Below are 24,974 nucleotides of genomic sequence, written 5' to 3' on the forward strand. Positions count from 1 at the left end.
ATTTTATGTAATTCTTTCAATTTAATTGATTATCTACATAATATCACAACTCAGTGATATTTTGATTTCATATGGGAAATGCTGCTGGATAGATTAAATGTTGAACATAAAAAATTGGTTATCACTGTTGAGAATATTAACTTTTTTCTAAATTGAGTTTTTCATTACAGATTTTCATTATGCACTCAGACCACAGCTTTCTAATCAATAAAGCAATTCATACCATGGGAAATGAAACAGGAAGACTGAAAAGTCGACATAGAAATTACGTGTAAGAGACTGACAATAAATCTATGTTAATATTTCACATTTAAAATTCATTTTTCTATATTAAAAATCACTTTATAGCCTAGCTAAGAAAAATTGTGATTAGGAAAGAAAGATGAAACTGTGATGCTGCTTTTGTTTGAGGATAAACAAATTAAATTAAAACTGTCATATATCCATTAGTACAGCCGGGCCGGATCTTGATCTTGACTTTAATAAAAGATATTTAACCTAAAAATATTTAAAATGTGAAGATGATATTGTCCCCGCTATCTCCAGAGTACTGATGCTATAGTAGAACATGGAGAAGATCCTTCTTATTTCTAGTTAAAAAAAAAAAAAAGTATGGAAACTACTGTCTCAATTCACTAGAAACAAGTAGAAGGCTAATAACAGCATTCCCTTTATGCCTGCTAAGATGGAGCCTGATATATCAAAAATGTATATATCTTAAATTACACTTGTAATTTTAAGTATGTCTTCCATAAGAAATATTAGCAGTAATTTTACACAGTGTGAAAAGAGATAGAAGAGGAACACCTACCTGACAGCTAGCCTTTGCTCCATAAGAAGGCTAGCCTTTGCTCCATAAGAAGGCTAGCCTTTGCTCCATAAGAAGGCTAGCCTTTGCTCCATAAGAAAGCTAGCCTCAAACTATAGTTAGAAGACAATAACATTTGTCTTCCAAATCTCAAAGTCTCCCTCCCTCTCTCCCTCCTCTCTCTCTCTCTCTCTCTCTCTCTCTCTCTCTCTCTCTCTCTGTGTGTGTGTGTGTGTGTGTGCTATGTTTATGCATGTGTGTGGTGGTGTACATACGTGTTTGTGTGCCTGTAGAGTGTGGGTACTTGGATGCTATAACATGAGTATGGATGTTAGAAGAAAACTTTGGGCATCAGTCCTGGCCTTCCACCTGGTTTAAAACAGGTTCTCTTGCTGTTCTCTTCTGTGTAAACCAAGCTAGATTTCCACTGGGGGTCCAGAAATTCTCTTCTCTCAGCATCCTAGCTCCCTGCAGGGGTGCTCTGAGGTTACTGACTTTCTTTTTCTACTCAGTTTGGCTTTTACATGGGTCATGCTATCGTGTCAAGAATTTAGAGGGTTCTGGGGATCTGAGGCGAGGCTATCAGAACTGATCTTATGCTCTACCCAGGGAGTCATCATTATAATTCTATGTTTCTAATTAAAGTATTGCACAATTGATGTGTTGAGTGGATAAAAGTGCTTGCTGACAAGCCGGGAAACCCGAATTTGATCTCTAGAACACACATCACGGAAGGAAAAAAAAATGACTCCCACAAGCTATGATGTGAACTCCAAATGTGAAACACACACACACACACACACACACACACACACACACACACACACGGTGTAAAATTAAATTAAATCAAAATAGAACACTGAAAATGGGCTGTTTCGTTATGAATTACACTTGTAACCATTTCTTCCATAAAATGTATAAGTAGTAATTTTCCACAATATTAAAGGAGATAGAAGAGAAGAGGAACTCTTTACAGCTAGCATTTGCTCCTTAAAAAGGCTGCCCAGCAGGGCGGTGGTGGTGCTTGCCTTTAATCCCAGCACTTGGGAGGCAGAGGCAGGTGGATTGCTGTGAGTTCGAGGCCAGCCTGGTCTACAAAGTGAGTCCAGGACAGCCAAAGCTAACACAGAGAGACCCTGATGCAAAAAACAAAAAACAAAACAAAACAAAAAAACCAATCAACCAACAAACAAACAAACAAACCAACCCCCCCCCCAAAAAAAAAGAAAAAGAAAAAAAGAAAAAAGAAGTCTGGCCCAAACCACAGTTACACGACAATAATATTTATCTTTAAAATCTCAATGTAATTCCTCATGATATTCTCTTCCTTATGTGTATGTGTATTACTTTGTACTATATCTCTTGAATAGAGGAAAGACAAAGTATACAGGAGGGAGCAATTATTTCTAACCAAAGCACATATTTCTTGTTGCTGTTTTATTTGCTGTATTTGCTGGATAAGAGATGGTGGTCATTGTTCCATCCACAGATACATTGTGCCTGGTTAAGTTTCAATACTTACTTAAAGAGGAAAAAACACTAAATAGAGGGTAATGAATTTTTACTGTGGACTTCTTTGGTTTTAGAATTTAATAACAAGCTTCAGAAAAATCAATGGTTACCTAAGGGAAAACAGTATCCTCTAAGTATATTATTTGAACACAGAAATATATTTGAGTATATCGTTTCTACTTACACTTGTTATTTCCTACTACTGGAGTCATGTCAGTTTACCTGATATTGGCATATTGGTCTGTATAGTGATCTTAACAAGATAGTTTCTACATTTCCTTTTGCAGTATTCTGGAAAGTCTGCATACATGCTTTTTGCCTTTCATGGGCAGTAATGAAAACCATCTGCCCTATTTCTTAATATTCATGTTCAAGGTACAGTTACTAATATTATTCAGGGTCTAGAGTGTTAATCATTATACTATGGAATCTACACATTAATATTATTCAATATTACTGAACTAGTCAAATTTTAAGTTGACTTGGAAACATTTGTTTTAGGTGTTTCTGCTAAGCTCCCTTTGCTGAGGTTATTTTATCCGTAAGCCTAACAACGTTCATTATCAACCCTATAATTATTATGATGGTATTTTCTAACCTGCTAACAATCAATGATACAGATACCTGTTATATTTTAAAATAGCCTTAGTTAATCTGGGGCAGGGCAGATATTAATCCCCTAAACTACTTCCCATAGTGGGGCAGGTATGGGATTCCTGCCCCAATCCCATGCCATCTGCTTCTAATAATTTCTATTGAGCTGCCTCCCACCCATCATCCCAAATACTTGCTAATCATCATCATATGGGCCAAATCTCCATCCAAGGCTGCCATGTGCTTCTCTCCACTTAATCCACGGAACCAGCCTCCTTCCTCTATTCTCCCCTGGTCTCCCTCCTTCCCAAGATTCTCTATTCGCCCTAAGCCTGGAAACCTTAGTCATGCCTATCCCATTCACCCTCCCCAGGTGTGGTGGCCGTTTATTGGTCAAACAGGAAGTTCCTTAGGCAAGGTTACATAGCAACCTTGGGGTACAGAGACAGCAAGCAGTAATTAGCATCAAAGTATATCAGACAAACATCCTTTTGTAGAAGAGGATAGATAAGATATCTTGTGGTTAAAACCAGTCACTTATCATACCCCTATAGCAATTCACTCTATTATATACTGAAATTGAACTTGTGTTTTATAATAAACATAAATATTTTTATTATTTGAATGCAGTTTCCTACTGCAGGAGTCATATGCTAGAAGCCCAGTGTCTGTTATAGTGTTGAAGAATTTGCAGAAGCTGTAAGGTCTGAAGTCAAATAGGGGGTATTTTGATTGAGGGCATTCAGAAGTGATCCAGGTTGGTTTGTGGAGTTAGTTTTCTTATGAATGAATCCTTTTAAATAAATATTCCCGAAGTCTGGAAAAGCTGGCTCAGGAGTGAAGAGCACTTACTCTTGCAGAGGGCTTGGATTCCATTTTCAGCACCCAGATGGTGGTCTATAAATAGTCTTGATTCTATTTCCAACTGATCCAGTGCTTTCTCCTGGCCTGCTTGGGCGTCAACCAGAGCTGAACATGATGCACATTAGGCAAAACACCCATGCACAATAAAATAAAATGAATATCAAAAAAAAAAAAAAAAGGAGTAAGCCTCTCTCTTGAGTGATTATCTGGCTTTCTGCCTTGCTACACAGTCACACTTAGACTTGTGATGTCATTCACCAGGTGGGTCTCATTAAACATACACAGAGATGGATCTGCTCGATCTTAAGCCCTCAGTGTCCACTGACTTAAATAAATAAATAAATGCACCTTTTATTTTTTCTTATTAAGTAGAAGGCCTTGAGTATATTACTAACTCAACAGAAAGTATAATAATCCAAGTATAATATAATAACAGTATATCATATTAATTTTTCAAGTGGTCCACAAAGAGCACAGTGCATCCCTTTAAGATAGTTGTTACAGCCACCAAAACTGTTGCTTTAGTGTCCACCTCAACTCAGAGTAGATTTAATGATTATAATGACCCTTAGAACAAACAAAGGCTGTGTTACAAAAGTTTTATGTTCCTACTATGACTTGCCTCCTAATCAAAAATCATTTTTTTTCCCGAATCTTGATGATAAAATGTATAATTCAGTAGGGATACGCCATCCTGAACGGGAAGCTGTTGAAGTAAATGTAGCTTTTTTTCGTTTAGTTAACTTGAGTGCTAAAGAAGATTGCCTTGTCTTTCCAATCTCACTCTCCCATTTCCTGTTTTTATAGCACTTGACAAGGAAACCCCCATCCTGTCATTGCTACTAGTTTGCTCGACATTGTAACTTAGCGTGAGCCACAAAAAATAAATCTCACTAGGCACTGCTATGAACCCTAAGGAATGGTGTAGTTGCCATCATTTTTCACTTCACTGCTGCTTACAGACAGAAATGAATGGCACAACTTGGGATGACAACAAAACTCTGACGGGGGGAAAAACAATTACATTTGCTGCTATCGATATCTGCAACTTTTGTACCAAATATAATGATAATCTTTTTTTTTTTTTTGAAAGCTTTCTGAGACTTTCGCTATGTCAGCACCGTTCTTTCTATTCATCAGAAAGTATTGACTGCTGCCCTGAAGGCATGTTCAGCCTTCCACAAAGCAAAGGAGAAAAACAAATTGGGCAAGCATTAAAAAAAATTGCAAGCCAAGCAAGTCTGATACTCAGGGTGTCACATGTCAGAGAGATGAGCAGTTGACTGTAATACATATTTTTAGCATGTTTTCCTTAATGTAAGGTTAAATGCTATATATAAACCTTGGTAGTTAAAGAAGTTATTTACTTCTGTATTCTGTTAATTTTTAACACCTACTAAGCAAACAATCTGTTATAAGACAGTGCCTTAGGGTAGATTAGTGTAACAACATTGATTTATGTGGGTAGCAATTTGGTACTTTATGAGGGTAAATCCTCATATAGCCATAACATATTTTTCACTGGGGAGGAGTCAGAAATATGATTTTTTTCTTTTTACCCAGAAGATCTGGAGAGTGAGAACAGAATTCATTAAGAAAGAGTAGTTTGCAACAAATAACCCAAATTATAGAAACATGAAGTGTTGTCACTACGAACACAGGCACCTGCATTGAAGCAAAGAGCTTGACAGTGTATGAGTTCATCTGTCAATTCTTATCTGCATCAACTCCTTAATAAATGAGTATTTTTCTTGCATTGATGAAAACTAGCCAAAAACTTACTGTACCAGCAGCTTCCTAAAGGAAACAAGATATTACGCCATTTTTCAAAGGAGCTAATTTGCTTCCATGAATAGTAATGTGAAGAATATAGTACAGAATTGTAGTGCTCTAATAACATAATGGGTATTTCTATATTTACATGTGTGAATAAATGAACTAAAGGAGAATACATTCCTGAATATCTGTTCTTAATTGTGTGCCTTCTAGACTTTCTGTTAAGAAAAAGCAAATTACATGTTTGTGGGTTTTCAAGCACAAAGAAATTATCCAATATTGCTATTGGGCTTCTAATTGCTCACAATAGAAACATTATTTTTCCCTGATTCGTTTCCTAAATGTCCTTAAAAATGAGCTTATGGTAGTTATAAAACATTTCAATAAATGCTATAATAACGCTAAGTGTTGCCGCTACTATCACTTTGCACATGAATACTTTATAAATAATGCAAGAAGGTTTATGGTGTTTTGTGAATGGTTAAAGTAAAATTTATACTTTCATTTGACTTTTTGTTTTTAAAGAACATAGAGATTGCAGAAAAGAGCTAAGCGAAAAGAAATCGTTGGGCAAGGTTTTAAAGATGCTACTCTAAACTGGGCATGCTGGCTCACATCTGTAATTCCAGTGCTCAGATGGAGGCAGGATGACAGCAAGCTCTCAGAAGGCTTGGGAAGTGTGATGGACTCCTTCTAGAAATGGACACTTAAAAAGCAAATGCTGTTCTGTAAAAAGGAAAGTAAGATTTTCCTAGGCTAGTATTTTACTCACACTTCTAAGTTCCACACATGCATTAAAAATAATTTTGTTAGTATCAGCTATCTTTTATTTTATTTGTTTTTACTTTTTAAAAACTTTTCACTTTTCATCCCAATTGTATCCCCCTACTTCTTCACCTACCAGTACCACCGTCCCTCCCTCCTCCCCCCTCCCCACCTACACTAGTCCTCAGAAAGAGGAAGCCCTTCTCCCCTATCATCTGAATTCAGCCTATTGTCTCATCTGGTCTGTCTGTATTCTCTTCCTCTGTGGCCTGGCAAGGTCGCCCCACCAGGGGGAAACGGTCAATGAGTGAATACCAGAGTCAATGTCAGAAGTAGTCCCTACTCTCCATATTATGGAACCCACAATGAAACTGTGCTGCCTATCTACTACATGTGAGCAGAGGGTCTAGGTCCTCACCGTGCATAGTCCTTGGATGGTGCATCAGTCTCTATAGCAAGCCCAATCACTTCCCCCCACATTCTTGGATTTGTTGGCTCCATTGGTCTTCTTGTGGAGATTGTGTCCCCTCCAGGTCCTTCTATTCCACAACTCTTCCATAAGACTCCCTGTGATCCACCTCAAAGTTTGGCTGTGAGTCTCAGCATCTGCTTCCATGCCCTTCTGGGTGGAGTCTTTCAGAGGACATCTATGGTAGGCTCCCTTCCTGTTCTTTATCTTCAACCACTACTGGTAACTATTCTGTTTGTCCTTCTGAATGGGAATTAAGCATTCTCACTAGGATCTTCCTTGTTATTTAGCATATTCAGGTCTGTGTATTATAGTATGGTTTTCCTGTATAAAGGTATGCACCATGCATGTCTTTCCTGGGTCTGGGTTACCTCACTCAGGATGATCATTTCTAGTTCCACCCATTTGCCTAAAAGTTTCATGATTTTCTTGGTTTTAATAGCTGAGTAGTTTGTGTTTTCACCCTGGCCTTTAAGAAAGTGCATTCTCCATGGCTGTGGGGAGAGCAGCATTCTGCCTCTGACATGAATTCTGGGGCCCTTTATTTGACCATTACCCCTTGGTGGGGAGGCCTGCTGACAATCAGAGGAAGGGGAAGCAGGCTATTCAGATGAGACCTGAAAATCTATTATCATATGGTGGGGAAGGAGGTACCCTTCTGTCGCAGGTCTAGGGAAGGGGAATAGGATGAAAGAGGGAGAGGGAAGATAAAGTGAGAGGATAACAGTCAGGATGTAGTCTGAATAAATTATTTAAAAATAAAATAAACAAATAAGTAAAAGTTATAAAAGAAAAAAAAACACCTGAGTAATATTTCATTGTGTAAATGTACCACAATTTCTGTATCCATTCTTCAGTTGAGGGACATCTAGGTTATTTTCAGTTTCTGACTATTACAAATAAAGCTGATATGAACATATTTGAACAAATATCCTTGTGTGGTGGACTATCATTCAGGTATATGCGCAGGAGTGATATAGCTGGGTCCTGAGGTAGAGTTATTCCCAATTTTCTGAGAAAATGCCTGATTGATTTCCAAAATGGTTGTCCAAGTTTGCATTCCCACCAGAAATGGAAGAGCATTCCTCTTTCTCCACATCCTCGACCGCATGTGCTGTCACATGAGTTTTTAATCTTAGCCATTCTGATAGGTGTAAGATGGAATCTCAGAGTCATTTTGATTAGCATTTTCCTGATGATTAGGGACATTGAGCATTACTTTGTTTATCAACCATTTGCTATTCCTCTCCTGAGAATTCTATGTTTAGCCCTGTATCGCATACTTGGTTTGGTGGTGGTTTTATTTCTTGAGTTGTGTGTGTGTGTGGGTATTGTATATTAGCCCTCTGTCAATTCTAGGGTTGGTGAAAACCTTTTACCAATCCGTAGGCTGTCATTGTGTTCTGTTGACAGTGTTCTCTGCCTTACAGAAGCTTCTCAGTTTCATGAGGTCCCATTTATTAACGGTTGTTCTTAGAACCTGAGTTATTGGTGTTCTGTTCAGGAAGTTGTCTCCTGTGCCAATAAGTTTAGGGCTATTCCTTACGTTTTCTTCTAACAGATTTAGTGTGTCTGATGTTATGTTGAGATCTTTAATCCACTTGGAAATTAGTTTTGAGAAGGGTGATAAAATAGGTATCTATTTGGATTTTTCTACACATAGACATCCAGTTAGGGCAGCATCATTTATTGCAGATGCTATATTTTTTTCCATTGTAAGGTTTAGCTTCTTTGTCTAAATTCAAGTGACCACAGATGTGTGGTTTTATTTCTAGGTCTTTGATTTGATTCCACTGATCTATCTGTCTATTTCTATGTCAGTACCATGAAGTTTTTATTACTGTTGCTCTATAGTAAAGATTGAGATCTGGGATGGAGATTCCTCCAGAAGATCTTTTATTGTATAGGATTATCTTAGCTATTCAGAATTTTTTGTTTTTAAATATAAAGTTGAGAATTGTTCTTTCAAGGTCTATAAAGAATTGTGCCAGCGTTTTGATAGGAATTGCTTTGTATTTGTAGATTGTTTTTGGTAAGATGGCCATTTTTACTATGTTAATCCTACTAATCCATGAGCATGGGAGATCTTTCTATTTTCTGATAGAACATAGACTTCAATTTCTTTATTCAGAGACTGGGTGTGGCTCCTAAGGCTTCTCTATATCAGGCAAAGCAGTGCAACAACTGCTGAAGGTTTTATGTCAGCAGTCTGTGTTGGTAACACTAAAATGTACTTCCTCCATCTGCGTTCTGGGTAAACTCAGCAGTGATCTCAAATAGAACGCGCCAAACTGGCACATTGTTTTCCGTCAACAAGGGAGATGCTCAGTCACAATGCACAGAAATTGCCTTGGTGACCTGCTTCTCTGAATGCCCTTGGTAGACACGGTCATGGCAGACACAGTAGGAGGAAAGGTAGAACAGTCCTCCGGAAACTGCCCCAGCGTCCCACAAGGACCCTTTGTTTATGTTACTTCTTATTAGTTGAACAAGAAAATGACTCACTGTTATCATTATTATTATCAAATGTGAAATAAGTGTGATTATCACAACACAGAGAAGTATTTGGCCATTTCCTCAAAATCTGTTTAGACCTCTGCTTTCCCTAACAACTAAATTCTTATCACTCCTCTTCAGAATCTGACGTTCTCCTTAAATATAAGTACAGATAACAGTGTGGCTAATCCCAGAACTGAAAGAATAAGTAACACTCTTTTGAAGAGACTTTAGATACCATACTCCACTGCATGCAAAAAAAAATTACTAAAAGGCATAGTTTGGGTTTAGCATGTGTGTTTTCAATGCACAGATCTTGGGGTCTGAATGGCAGGGAAAACTGTTCCTCTGTGCTCTGTCAGGGATGGCTGATTGTTTCCTGCCTCTGTTTTCTTGTTTTAAACTGAGGTCATCGGCAGAGAGACTTCTTGATTTATTCCCAATGACGAAGCAGAGATAGTCATCAGCAGACCTTGGCAGAAATTGTCAAGTGACAGAAGAGTCTAGAGTGGTCTTGGGGTGCCTGTGATGTCATCTCCAGTTTAGGAGTGGGTATGAAAAGATTACGTAGCACCTTCAGAAGATAGTTCATATCGTGGTAATAAAAATTACATGAACCTAATATATGTTATTTAACATATGGAAGAAGCTAGAGAGAGGGGAAATGAATGGGGCTAATGATTTAAAAGGGAAGGGAGAAGCGATATAATTATATTCCAAATTTAAAATAAAGAAAAATTATGAGTTTTTCCTCTCAAATATTGTACTTACATTAAGGAAATGAATTTTAGTAAGACATTGTTACATATGGAGCCAAACTACTGTTTAAGACACTTTACTATGCTGGTGTTCTTAGGTGGAAGTATGACACATGAAAGTTTATAATATTAATGCATTTTCATTTATTTACAATTCTAGATCCAAAGTTTAGTGTAAGTCTGACTACTAGTTTACTAGTTTAATGAATGCATTTTTTTTTTTTTTTTTTTTAGTAATTGAGTAGAGGTGGATTGTATCAACTTGCTGTCTATTTATACTAAGCTTCTTCAGGACTTATGATCTTATAGTGTCTACAAGCTTAAAGTCTGAGTTGAGAAAGCACACCAGGCCACCAAAGAACTCTCTTACGATGCATAGGAGTCATCTTGCTTTTACATCCTTTCATTCCTCTTCTTCTTGCTTACACCACACTGTTATAAGCAAGCACTAATATCTCAGAGGATCTGCTTTTCCTTCTCCTTCGAGTGATTATTTTCAATGACTCTTGTTAGCATCTAACAAGAAAAATGAAAACACTTATATATCATATATGCTTTGTTAATGAAAGCACATAAATATTTTTTTTTATTAGAAATGACTACTGTGGATTTTCTAAGTTCTTTTGCTTCACCGAAAAAGCTATTGAAATGGTGATAGCTTGAGACAAAATACATCTTCTCTCTGTGTGGAGATTCACACTTTGCTGATGCCATATTTGGCTATTTTCATCTCTTGTGAGATGACTCTTAACAATATTTTACTTTTAGAATTAGTTGTTCTTCCAGTGTGAGAAAGGTTCTCAGTATATCGTTTGACAATATCTTGTTCACTATTGCAGCATTTTGTATTGTAAAGTTATGATTATGTAATTTTATACTTTTCTTGCTTATATTCAACTACATTTTAAATCAACCCAGCTACCCCTGTTCCTCGTGTTTCTTGATTACTCTATTTTATTCATTCTACTGTTACTAGTCTTTTTGAAAGTGTTCAATTTTTGTATGCTTTGTTACTCAGTTTAACATTAGGGTTTATCTTTGTGTGTGTGTGTTATCTACATATGCACAAATCTTTTTGTTTTAAACATAAGATTTCTATTTGCATTAATTGATACTATGATATATTATTACAACATTTTTATCTAAGGTCTATATTATGATTCTAAATATGAAGTATGTTTTCCTACATGGTTGTTTTTTATTTAATTTACTTAATTTAGGATTTATAAATCTTACTATTATTGGGTTTTAAAGAAGTTTTTTAAAAATGATTTTAGTCATGGCATAAATGTCATTTTCTTATTTCTGTAGCTATCATTTTTTAGTTAATGTGTGTTCTTTAACTCACACCCATTCTCTATCTAGTGTAGATGTATATAAAAAAAGCAAGATGTCTTTCAGCTTACAGTCCAGGAGATATGGTTTATCATGGCAGGGAAGACATGCTAACTGAAGTGGTTCAGTTCATGTCTGTAGAAGCTGATGGAGCAACTGCTCTATCTTGTCTGTTCAGGAAGCAGAGACCAAGCATGACAAGATCATGGTCCTACTCATCTTTAGCTGGCTTCTGGTACTTTGAATTCCCGTCACTATGGCCCATCAAACTCTGCTTACAGCATTCTAAAGGCTCCTCGAACATACATGTCCAAACTCGTCCACAGGAGCCAGTTGTAATTGATCACATTTTTGCATTTTTATAACAGGCAGCTTTGATCCACAATTGCTATACTATGCTCCGTACATCTGCTTAAAAATTAAAACTATAATTCAGCACAAGTGACCAATGATAATTTGTTTCTTGCTAAACTTTCCAACTAATTCCTGGGTGTTGGGATAATAGGTAACTCTAAGAGATGCTTGATTCAACTTGAAAGATAAATATTTACAATAGTCCATTTTTTTTTGTTTACTTACTACTTTCTTCATATGGGAAGAAAAACAGGTTGAATTTTATGTCTCAAGCAATAAATTAAGCCAGTCAACAGTAAAGCAGTACTTGTCAAGAAAATAAATGAAACTTTGACGGAGACGGAGAAATTTTACCAGAAAGATGCCATGGCTACAGTAAGAAATAAGCTCCAGCTTTCTCATTTCCTTAAGTAACCAAAACACTAGACTAGCATATATAAAATAATGGCATTAGACATTAGTAGCAAGCAGAACTGGGTGAAGAATTTTTATAAAAGGAAACAAACATGATGATTATGTTAGTGTTCCAGAAAGAGTTTCTAAGCTATGCCTCAAGGATACAAAACACAGGGCTTGATTTCTTGGACTGACAAAGTGGACAAGAATTCACAATCAGATACAAGGGAAAGAAAATGCATATAGATAGCATGACTCCCAAGAGATCCACAGAAATAAGGCTTCTGAGTCTACAAAGGGAATCCTTCTGGGTTTTCCCTGATTGTTTAACAGGTTTGCTGCTTTGAATTCCCAGCAGCACAGCCCATCAAGATCTGCTTACAAGCCTTCCAATACACATCTCCAAACCCTTCAACACAACCGTTTTAATTGATCATTTTTTTTTTTTTGCATTTTCATGACTTACAACTTTGATACACAATACTCATATTTTGTTCCATACATCTATGTATGAAAAAAAATGTTTAAAAAGCTATTCATCACCATAAAGTAACTGTTTAAGTTACTTCCAGAATGTAACAATAACAAGAATATTTTATATTTTCCCTACATAAATCATTACAAATCTGATGGCCTGGTAGTAGGATCTTATGGTCAGTGAATTTGCTACAATCAGTGCTCTCTGCTGGCCATGTGAAAGGTGATTATCTTTCCTGAAAATACTTAATCACATGTTGCTGACAATATTGTGAGATGTTTGGTAGTAGCAATGTAGCAAAGACCTGACCAGTCAATAGTGAATGCTGTTGAATGTCCTTATTGGTATAAAGAAGTCATTTATCAGAACAAAACCCCTTATTCGGTACTAAGATATATTTATTTCTCAAACATTTAAACTATAACTAACTTTTGCTCTTTTTAAAGACACTAGTCCTGCCTGTATTTTGATGTTTTTTTAATCACTTGAACCCTGAATTGCAATTACTTTCAGTGCCTTTGAAGAATGACTAAAGTCTCACTCTAACTTTAGGCCAATAAAAGAGAAGTTTGGATGGTGTTGTCCCCAATTGCCAATCACTTACAGATATAGTTATCACTGTATCAGTGAAAGATGTAACTTCTACACCCTGCCAGGATGTATGTTGCATGACTGATCTACATTAGCAGTCTACTCTCCCCAAGCCTTTTGCTCCTTCCTTTTATGGTAACAAATAAAAATAATATGTTCCCAGCTATTCATGGTGATCCACCTTTTGATATCCATTTCAGATTATCAAAACTCTTAGCCCCCATTCTAACTCCTTCTTGGAAAAAAATTTCAGTATAATATTTGAGCCTAGGCAGGCCATGTAGAGAAATTTGGCTTGAGAGAAATTTGTGGAGGAATGTCTTGAGTGGATGTAACAACTGTCAATAAAGAGCTGTTTAGCCAATTAGCTGGACAGAAGGGCAGGAAGGGGAAGGCAGGACTTCCTGGAGAGAAGGCAGAGCCAAGTTTTAGAGTTGAGAGGGAGAAAGAAGATGGTTTATAGTTGATAGGGAAGGAGAGAAGTCTCTGAGGATCATAGTGGCAAGTGCTTGGGATATATTATGTATGTTACGAGGTTTAGAGTAGTTTATGCTAGTTTACAAGTAGATTAGAATCAGTTTAGATCCTGCCCGGCTCCTAGTACTGGCAGCCTTAAGGTATGTTTCAGTCTCCTTGTGTCAGTTATTTGCTTCTTAGGCTGAACCAATACAATTTATTGTAACAAATTGGCGCCCAACATATTTAGTGTATCCACACCCTTGAAAAAGAATACTTTGTTTTAGTTTGGTTGGGGAAAGAGGGAGAATACTGCTATGGTTTCTCTCCAAGTCTCTATGGCAGAAGGCTCCTGGATCCTTTTTGGCCTTTTCTTGGCTTTTGTTGTTCAGGAAGAAAGGCAGAAAGCTGAGAGATGCCAGGCTGAGATACCAACAATGAGAAGGGAAGAAAGAACCAAACTCTTTTTCCATAGAATTGATAAAGCTGAAATTCAGAGCTTATTAGCTGCAAGGTGTTTGGCAGCTCTCTCTGGAAAGGGTCCACCTATGCAAATTAGTAATAACTAAATTCAAAATAATGGCGGACAGGGCTTCTCTTACTGAAGCCTAAATTGGCACAGCTGACCCAATACTTAGAATTTCTTTTGTTAACTCTTGAATATTACATGAAATTTTTGTAGATTTTGACTGGAATTGAGATGAAATATTTGTGCAAGGCAGTGGTGGCACACACTCTTAATCTTAACACAATGAAGAAAAAGACAGACGGATCTGTGTGAGTCCTGAATTAGCCTGGTCTCCACAGGGTGTGAACCCTCTGCTCATAAGTTACTTGCTAAAGCAGCCTGGGATTTAAACTGACAAAATTTTCCCTACCAGACATACAAACTGCATGCTTCCCACTTCAAAAAGCCTGTGTATGCTGAGTTGAGGTGTCACTGCTCTGGCAGCCGGCTTATCCCTCTAAACATGATCTACTTTCATGGAAGACAGGTGGCAGTCACACCAGATGCAAAAAGACACAGAGGACTTACAGGTGACAAAGTACACCTCACCCTAGATAGATCCCAAAAATGCAAAGGCTAAAATTCGTATACTTAAAAGGGTAACCTTAATGCCTTTTCCTTTCTTTGTTCGCGGCAACTGGCTTGTCTCTAAAGCGGGATACATTTTCTAGGGAGACAGGTAGTGGCCTAGCCTATTCATCAGGTGCCATAGAGCCCAGGGAAGACATTTAGTTTAAAAGGTGGAAGTGTCCACCCCCTATGGAGAGAAGGGGTGAGAGAAAAATGCCTGCAACAAATGTAAAAAACTTAGGTACAAGATGGTTAGGGTATGCATAAACTCTAAAATGGGAGTTTATGTAAGTGTAAAAACCCAGGTACAAGATGTCTAGGGTATGCATAAGTTTATTTAAGGGTTAATGCCTCTTCTTTTGCTCAGAGCAACTGGCTTGTTTCTAAAATGGGATACATTTTCTCAAGAGACAGGTAGCAGCCTGGCCTACATCAGGTGCCACAGAGCATAGAGAAAGATGTTTAGAACTATACAATCTTGTTTTGTTTTTCAACTGAATAGTGATTTTATGTTCTTTGATAATGATAATATTATATTTCCTCTTTGAAAGAGGTCAAGATAAAACAGACCTGGATGAAAGGGAGACTGCTGACTTAAGTCAGTCTATACATAGACAAATTCAAACTACAGAACAAGCCTCGATTGTTCTGTGCATCCCGCAAACCTCATGCATTTATAGTTTTAGAACTGTATAATGCTTGTGAGAAATTATATATTTTCAGAAAAAAAGTACCAGACACTGATGATGGATCAGACCTGACAGGATACATCCTCCAGCATGCTAAGATGCTGACATCCTGCGTTCTTCATGTTCCATCCACAAGCGCTTCGGTTGGGGTTCATCATCAGAAGAGAACAGCTCCCAGGACAGCTTCAAAGAAAGCTGCTGATTCCAATTGGTCCAGCTTTTCAGACTGTCCCAGAGAGCACTTTGATTAAGCCTGAATTCCTCAACATTTAGGGACTGGACCAAAAAAGCTATCTCTAGCTTGTTTAACCATTTTTTGAAGTTTTATGTGGGCCCTTACATAGGTATTATTCATCCCAAATCAGCCTGAAAAAGCCTTAAAAAAGGAATGCCATCCCATTTCCCTTAAAGAGGGGTTGGGTAAGGTTTTGGGCTATGGATGTTCATCATCATTGGGAATTGCTTACGTTATTATTGATTTTATTCAGAGAGAGAACGAGGTTGGAATCAGGGATTTTTCTCTGAGAATATAGAAATGTATAGGGATGATAGGACAAAAGGTAGATTATTGAATCTACTCTTCAACTTAAGGCCTTAATTGTTACTCACAAGGCTATTTTTAATTCATTGGTATAGAATATTATATATTGATATAAAATAAGTTTATTTTTAATTCATTGTACCATTCAACATTATCACAAGAATATACATCGTAGGTTCAATAGGTAGATAAGGTAAAATATTTAGATAAAGTCTTCAAAAACATCAGAGACCTACAGAATATGACATTTAAATAATTTTTTATTGTTTTGAGGCTTCTTTGAAAATGAGACACGTTGACTCCTGGCAACACCCAGCCTGCCTCAAAGAAGGTAATAAGCATCGAGGAACCTCCTTATGGAGATGGCTTCAGATATGACAAACCAGCCACTGGGCAAAAATGTCCTTGTTCTCTGCCACAGATAGAATTCTGCCTGAAATGAGCAAGCTTGGATGTAGGTGGAGTTAATGGCCAAACTCTACCAAGCCAGGGTAGGACAGTCCTCAATAGTCCCTGCTTCCCAAATATGCCTGTCAGATATATTGGGCCAGAAGGCTGAAGATGATACTCCAATGTTATAGAGAGTTTTGGGTGACTGTTCAGACAACAAAATGTATCTGTCATTTTTTTTTTCTTTCATTTTGGAAGCTGCTAACCTGTACTTCCTCTTTACTCAGCTAATTAATTTTATTCCTTCTCTAGTCTCTATTGGGATTGAAGACAGCAAAACATTATGAGTATAACATGAATATGGTGGTTGTTTTGTGGTTCTTGTGTATGTATATTGTATATTGGTGTAATGATATAAATGTATAGGTAGAAGTTTTTTTTTTTTAATCATTAGACTAAAAAGGGGAAGTGTGGAGGAAATGTCTTGAGTGGATGTAACAACTGTCAATAAAGTGCTGTTTATCCAATTAGCTGGACAGAAGGACAGGAAGGGGAAGGCAGGACTTCCTGGACAGGGGGCAGAGCCAGGTTTCACAGTTGAGAGAGAAGAGAAAGAAGACGGCTGACGGTTGACGGGAAGGAGAGAGAAGTCCCTGAGGATCATAGTGGCAAGTGCTTGGGATATATTATGTGTGTTATGAGGTTTAGAGTAGTTTATGCTAGTTTACGAGTACATTAGAATCAGTTTAGATCCTGCCCAGCTCCCAGTGCTGGCAGCCTTAACGTATGTTTCAGTCTCCCTGTGTCAGTTATTTGCTTCTTAGGCTGAACCAGTACAATTTACTGTAACAGAACTTCATGTTCCTCCACTGTTTTCTTTGAAATTTATTCTCACACACACAGGCATTATGAGATTTCTGCCTCTGTGAACTGGAAAACTGGTTCCGAGCAAAATCCCAGACTAGTAACTCCTTGGAGGAGCCACTCCTACATTCTTTCAGGCCATAATTCCGTTTCCCAGGGCGCGTGGAAGAGCAGCTGCTGTTGGGTGTGATGAGCCTACACCCGGAACAACAATACTTGTCCTGATTTAGACGCTCCTTGTTCACGGCACCCTCAGACCACTCCTACCAACTGTCGTGCCAAGTTCCTGGTTCATACTCATTTCCAAACAAGGCTTTATTTTCAGCACTGCGTCATAATTGGGCTTCCATTCCAACTCATGCCGTGTTCTACCATTTGCTTGATTTCAAGACTTTTCCTCAGACACTCTCGGATTTTTTTTTTTTTTATTTATCTAGTGCAATGTAATACGATGCAGCACGCTCAAAATCATAGCCGTGCTTCAACTTATAACTTCTTATGTAATGAACTGAAAAGGAACTTGTCCATAAGTTTGATTTTAATTATATGTCTCACAGCTAGAAGTAGCAAAAGAGAAGGCAGGAAAGCTGGGAGATATCCTGAGGGAACAAATGCTCATCGTAACAAATCATTTAATATCTTTATGTATTCTAAAGGCAACGCAAGGGTTTTAAACTTTGAAAAACCTTTCCCTTAGCTTTAAGTTATAGATTTATCCCTTCCCTGGATGTGTGTGTCTATCTTCCTACACTCCACTCATTTTTGTCATTTTAATCAGCTCTTGTAATTCCAAGTTCTAAAATTGTATTAGATAAGAGGAAAAAAATCTATATTAAATTATAGGTTGTAGTGTACTACTTTAAAGAGTGAGTTATTCAAAAATTATATTCCTCCTTTTCTTCTAGTATTAATACACTTTCTGTCTTTATAGTTAATTACCAGGATATATCTATATGTAATAATACATTGATAAATGCCAACATTATGTATGAATTTTGAAACAAAATTTTAGCTCAGTCATTCTGTTCCTCTTTTTCACAGGAGAAGATGCTTAAATTTCATCAAATGAAGTATATTTTTCAAGTACTGGATAAAATGAGATGCTTGCGAAAACGTTCTACAGTATCATTCTTGGGAGTTCTTGTCGTTTTCCTTCTATTCATGAACTTGTACATTGAAGATAGCTATGTTCTTGTAAGTTATGAAGACGTTCGTTTTAGTTCAAAGTGTATTCTCAGTAAACTTAGTGTCAGTCTAGCTGCACTCCAACCCTGAAGCAGAATTTTTCAAGCATATATCTTATGATTATTCTTTTAGCCATATATTGTCAGCACTACACTTGTTTTACTCTGGCTTTTCTTTCTTAAATACTATATGGTGACTGGTATATACACATATATATATATTACATACACACATTTCAATATTATATGATTATATAATATGTATTATACAATAGTGACAATATACATATATATGAAATTATTGATTGTTGTTCTTAATGTTAAACATAGAGAGTAAATAAATTTTGCTGAATAACATTATTTCTAGCCGCCCTATTATTTTTAGAAGTAGTATTCTTTTTTCCACTTATCTATTTTAGTATTTAAATTTTATTTTCTTATATAAGCTTATTACTAATCAAATTTGGAAACCAGTCTAGGCACCAAGGAAATATTTCTAGTTAGTTTTAAATTTTAAGTTTTAAATACTTATATTAAATTTGAAAAAAGTAAATTATAGGGAATGGTACAAACATCTTCAGTGTAAATTCAGTAATGGCATTTTAATTTAACATTTTCACTGTTTACTAGATGATTTCTAGGTAAACTGTTTTACATGCTTAGTTTCAACCCATAATTCTTTTCACTAATAATATTAAATTTCTTTTAAAACTATACTACCAGAAGTCCAAAACTATGGCTCAGTGGTTCAGAGCTCTTAATGACTCTGTAGAAGGCCTGGGATTAAATTTCTAGCACCTACATGGTGGCTGACTAACCTTTGAATTGCCGGTTTTGGGGGATCTTGTGTTCCCTTCTGTATCCCAAAGCCATTTGTATGCATGTGGTGCCCATAAATGTATGTAGGTGCACAAAGATATGTATGATAAAACAAATAAGTATACATTTAAAATTACTTTCTACATCATTCTTCCTTCTCTTTCCTCTCTCCAAATCTTTCCCTATAGTCATACCTGCTCTCTTTCAAATTCAAATTCAGATTCTCGCTTTTCTCTAATTACTATTACACGCACGCACACACACACACACACACACACACACCAGTTGTTAGTGCATAATGAATTGATGTTCTTTTCAAAAGAGAAGACTGTTTCTCCTGTTCGCTGCATTGCTCACTTGTCTGTAGCTCTTTGCCTAGAGTTGAGACATACTGAGCTTTTCTTCATCCACACTCACGTAGCTACTATTATTTGCCACTGTTCTGCTCAAGTTCTGGCAGTCATGGTGGTGAGACTTCATGAGTGGAGCTTCTGATATTTCTAGCAGACACACTCTAATAGGAACCTCTGTGATGCTCTTGACCTCACAGTCTTTACAATCTCTCCTCCACAACAATCCCTGAGACATGGGTAGATACAGGAGTTTTGTCCTTACACATCTCTGATGCCTATGACCCACGGTAATGACAAGTGTGGTGCAGTAACACAAAAGGTACACTTCAGTCATGCCTGACACAGGAAACCTAGCCAATGGCCCAGTGAATTCGTGGATATTGGAGGAGATGCCGCACTGTACTAAGCCAGCACAGTTGCCAAATTCTAAGTATCTATCTTTATAGCCAGAGATCAGTACAGTTCTTACTCTTCATCAATAAAACTTCATTTTGCAACAGACAGGGATCATTTCTGAAAACCGCAACCAATCAAAATGCAGAGCTGTGGAACCCAATTTATACAGCATCAACACAAATTAATCTTTTAAAAATGTATATGTCTATTTTTTTTAAGTCTCTAAAAAAGTATATTAATTACATGTGTGGTAACAAAAAGAGAAAGCCAAAGGATGGGTTGGGAGGGAACTAGGGCATCACACCAGCTTTGGATACTTAGAATTATAAAGCTACCAGAATTCAGTAATTAGGCAGTTGGTATGCACAGTGTCTACCGGACAAGACTATTGTCTTATCATTTGCTACTATATTACTGATATGCAAATATGCTTCAGTTGTCTCCAAACAAGGCAGAAGCTTCCCTAGGACAGAGACAACAGTGCTGCTTGTGCCCCACTGTGGGATTAATGGGATTATACCCTCCTAGTAGGAAGTGCAGCACCAGCCTCACTTTCTAAAAGATCATTCATCTTTTTAATCACAGTAGCCTGCCTACAACCTGAGTGATTCCTGCTTCAAACTATGCCATTTACTTTTTTAGTGTTTGTATTGGCTACAATTGCCAGTTGTCCTTTTTTTTTTCTATTTTTTAAATGTATTATAATGTACATGGATTACATCCGATTGTTATCGCCTCACTTGTATCTTCCCATAAGAGGTCCTTTTCAGTCAGAGGTCTAGGAGAGGGGAACAATGTGGAACAGGGAGGGAGGGTAGAAATATATACATCTAATATGTAAATATTTATTGGAAACTGGCTCTGTAATAAAATACAATATAGTGTCTGCTTAACACTTTTCCTTTTTCATATTTCATTGTATTTTTCTTAAGATTATTTTACTTGGGTTTATCTTGCCTCCATAATGTCATAGTGCATACAGTTTTCCAGGCATAGACTGCGATGTCTTTCTCTTGTATTTCTGAAACACTAATTATAATTCAGAGAAATCAGAGGAACAGAATTAGTAGGCTCTAATGTTACTTAACACATACACTTCTCACTGTCATAGAAAATTTATTTGTGGCTTGAAACAATAGGCATAGTACTGGCTTACTATATTTACTTTTGTTTTAGAGAAATAAGTGAGTTTCTGTTGGAAGGGAAGCAGAACCCAGTGGAAGAGACAAATACTTTTACAAGGAAAACTAAGTGGCAGAGATGTTGCATGCCCAATCAAGTTAGCCTCTCAGCTGTGAGCATCTTCAAAGTAGCCACCAGGGTATACATTTAGACTGTAGTGAGTCCATTGAATTGTATTACTATCCAGAAAATGATTGTCATAAAGCTTTGCCTTATTACTGAGACACACACTATAGCATAGTTACTGCAGAAAGAAGGCGTCCAGGGAGCCTGGATGTTCAGCTAGTCGCCTCTGAAAGCAGCCAACCAGACAGGCTCAGGTGAAAGTTACATTTTTATTGATGCTGAAAGTATAAAGAAGCTTGTTCGTGGGAACTGAATTAAGTACTTTCATATCAGTTCTGTTTCATTTTATATTCTGCAACATCCTTCAGCCAATATGAATATATTCCATTTTATAACAAAAAAGGCCCAGACTTTTGCATGTTCAGGGAAAATACTTTAGCATTACAGTAGTCTCATACAATAACAGAATATAAAAATATATACAATATAGAAGTTACTGCAGATTTTATAGAAATGTCTTCATGCTTCCTATTGATGTACACCACTACATTAATGTTGAGCCCGCTAATTTAATAACTCATTTACAGTGACTTTGTAGCAATCTTCAACTCTTTGTTATGATACATTGTGTTTTTATACTTGTTGATCTACAGAAATGATAAAACAATGCATAAGAGAATTAATTTAATCCAAATTTAGTGAACATTTAGCTCTGATATTTATAAGGAGTTTTTATTAAATTTGAATTGCAGATACTTTGGAAATCCATAGATTTTAAACATGATGAATATCCTACAAACTTTGTTAAAATGTTTGTTCAAATTGTATAAATGAAATAAAAGATAGATATATGTTAGCATAGACAGATTGAAAATGTATAAAAGTACAAGAATAACTGAAACTTTTAAGATTGAAATGTCTTAATTTATTTTTAGATAAAATGAGAAATTGTTTTATTAGTATTACTAATTTATAGATATTAATAATCAAATATTATTCCATCATTTACATAATAAAAATTCTCCTTGATGGTAGTTAGATTACTTTTCTAGAAAGATAAATCAAATACAGAAAATGTGAGATTGTATACCCCAGAGTTAAAGATTCTTAACTCTACTGTTACATTCAAGTTTTTCTTACTTTTCATTCTATGTGAAATTCTGCCCATAGATTTTTGAAGTTGGATTATGTCTTTCCCCTGTTAGTCAGCTACTAAGTATTCAGTGTTCCAATAAATGTAAAGCTTGTGTCTGAATCGTACCCAGTCTTTCAGAACAGATATTTAATTAAAGTTTTATTGACCACAGATAGGTACCATAGGCAGAGTCATTTAATGAATTTACATTTTCTACAGTCTTAGTGGCTTGCACTCTACTCATTTTAGTACCTAACACATATAAATGAAGCATATCTACATTAAAACACACAGCCTAGTGTACAAGTTACTAAAAAGAATCATGACTTCACTATCAGATTGTCCCAAAATCACATGCTAGGACATAACATATCACAGTATATATAACCATATATAAATTTCTAACATAATTAGATATCACCAATAAAGACTAGATCAGATGATCATATTTGACCATTGAACTTGCATCAAATCTTAGAAAAAATGAAAGCAAATAATGGTTAATGGGTCATGGTTAACCTGAATTTGAAAATTAAAGTACTTCTCTTGATTCAATTACACAAATTTCCACCACCCAAAAATGTAGCGGAATGAATATAAGTGATCCAAATTATCTTCACCAGAAAACCAAACAAAAACATATGTTCACATATGCATCTATACAGAAAAAGGGAGAAGGACCGCAGTAAAAAAAAAAAAAAATACAAAGCAAACAAACAAAACAAAAACAAAAACCCCAAACCATGAGATGCTAAGAAACTCTTAACATATTCTACTAATGATGTATAAATATCTTATAATTGATGCTACTGGAAGACATTTTATATATATATATATATATATATATATATATATATATATATATATAATGCCTAACCGTTTTCCACAATTTCAAATTATATGGCCATCTCATGCAAAGACACTCTGACCACAGCAATTCTTGCACAGAAAAGCATTTCACTGGGGCTACTTACAGGCTCAGAGGTTTACTGCACTGTGATCATGATGAGAAGCAAGGGGGCATAGAGATCGCAAGGTCCTGCAGAGACAGCTGAGATATCCAGATCTGGCGGGCAGAGAGACTGACACTGGGCCTGGATTGAGCACTTGATACCTCAGAGCCCATTGCCACCAGCACACTTTCCCCAACAAATCCATATGTACTCTATTTCCTAATAACATCACTCCCTATGAGTTCCATAGGGGTCATTTTCAGTCAATCCATCACATCGGCCTAATAAGGTCATCGAGGAATGAATCACTAAAACTTTGTAACTGATTTTTCTAAATCCAAATTATTCACCTACAGACTTATTCTTTAAATGCATTATCAATACATTTTTTTCTTTATTTTTTTAAACAAAGACTTATTTATTACATATACAGTGTTCTGCCTGCATGTACACCTGCACACCAGAAGAGGTAACCAGATCTCATGATAGATGGTTATGAGTCACCGTGTGGGTTCTGGGAATTGAACTCAGGACCTCTGGAAGAGCTGACAGTGCTCTTAACCTCTGAGCCATCTCTCCAGCCCCTCATTTTTTTTATTTAATTTGAAAGTATTTGTAGAAGAGTAAGTAGATAGCTCAAAATTTAGGGAACCAGGAAGGAACTAGCCTCAGATAAAAGTCCTAAATTGGCCATTTCAAACTGTACAGTCCTTACTTTTTTGAAACTTTTAGAATTTTAGCATGTTGGCAGTGGAGATTTTCAAGTAATGATGGATTTGCTGAAAATGGTCATTAATAGTGCATACTATAGAAAAGCAAGTGTATTATAAAATAAATATTACAAGTGAAAAAGTTTAAAAATTAAAAGCTAAGAAATCGTGTTCAATGTAATGACCTTGTGGGTAGACTAACAAGGAAGATTTATGTAACTTTCAAATCCACGTACTACCCACCTCACCATAGTGTAAGAAGATATTCATGTAACCTATGACCACCTATTACTTATTAATTTCACATATGTTGTTGTTTGTTGTTATTACTGTTGTTTTGCATTTAGGAAGGTGACAAGCAACTCATAAGGGAGACATCCACACATCAACTTAATTCTGAACGCTATGTTCACACCTTCAAGGATTTATCTAACTTCTCAGGAACCATAAATGTCACCTATCGCTACCTAGCTACCACACCTTTACAGAGAAAGCGTAAGTACTCTTAAGATTTTTAATAAAAAACAGCATAAAAATAAATTTAATGAAATTTGCATAAAATACTGATAATTTGTGACTTTTGTGTAGGAATAAAAGGTGGTTGTGATCTGTAGCTGAATGAGGATTTACTTCTTCAAACTTTGGAAATACTTCTGGACACATTAACTATTAAAATACCACATTTTTTTTATAAGAATCATTTAAAAATTTGTTATAAGGCCATATATGAGATAAACAATTATCCATTGGCTTTAAAAATGTAAATTTTTAAATTGAAAATATTCTCACGTGTTCTCTCTCCAACCTCATTCCCTCTCTTCGATCATTTCTGCTTCAGAGTGAGATTTAAGCATCCTTTCTTGGATCCTCCTTTTTACTTAGTTTCTTTGTGTCTGTGACCTGTAGAGTGTGTATTCTATACCATATTCTTAAAAGTCACTTGTAAGTGAGTACATACTATG

General features: G+C 36.3%; 1 protein-coding gene across 4 annotated transcripts in view; it reads left to right on the top strand.

Annotated features, from left to right (window-relative positions):
* The window catches only part of MGAT4C (MGAT4 family member C), a 614,816-nt gene that overhangs the window by 583,931 nt on the left and 5,911 nt on the right, over window positions 1-24,974 (top strand). For 3 of the 4 annotated variants that reach the window (XM_084796244.1, XM_084796245.1, XM_084796246.1), the window contains 2 exons: window positions 18,256-18,408; window positions 24,360-24,507. In XM_084796244.1, the coding sequence (XP_084652370.1) occupies window positions 18,262-18,408; window positions 24,360-24,507 (295 nt within the window). In that variant the 5' untranslated portion in view covers window positions 18,256-18,261. Of the gene's footprint in view, window positions 1-16,951; window positions 17,019-18,255; window positions 18,409-24,359; window positions 24,508-24,974 lie in introns of those variants that run through there. The other variant, XM_084796247.1, reaches the window with a different exon arrangement.

Source organism: Acomys minous (assembly GCF_964271855.1).
Source record: "Acomys minous genome assembly, chromosome: 9".
NCBI classification, from domain to species: Eukaryota; Metazoa; Chordata; class Mammalia; order Rodentia; family Muridae; genus Acomys; species Acomys minous.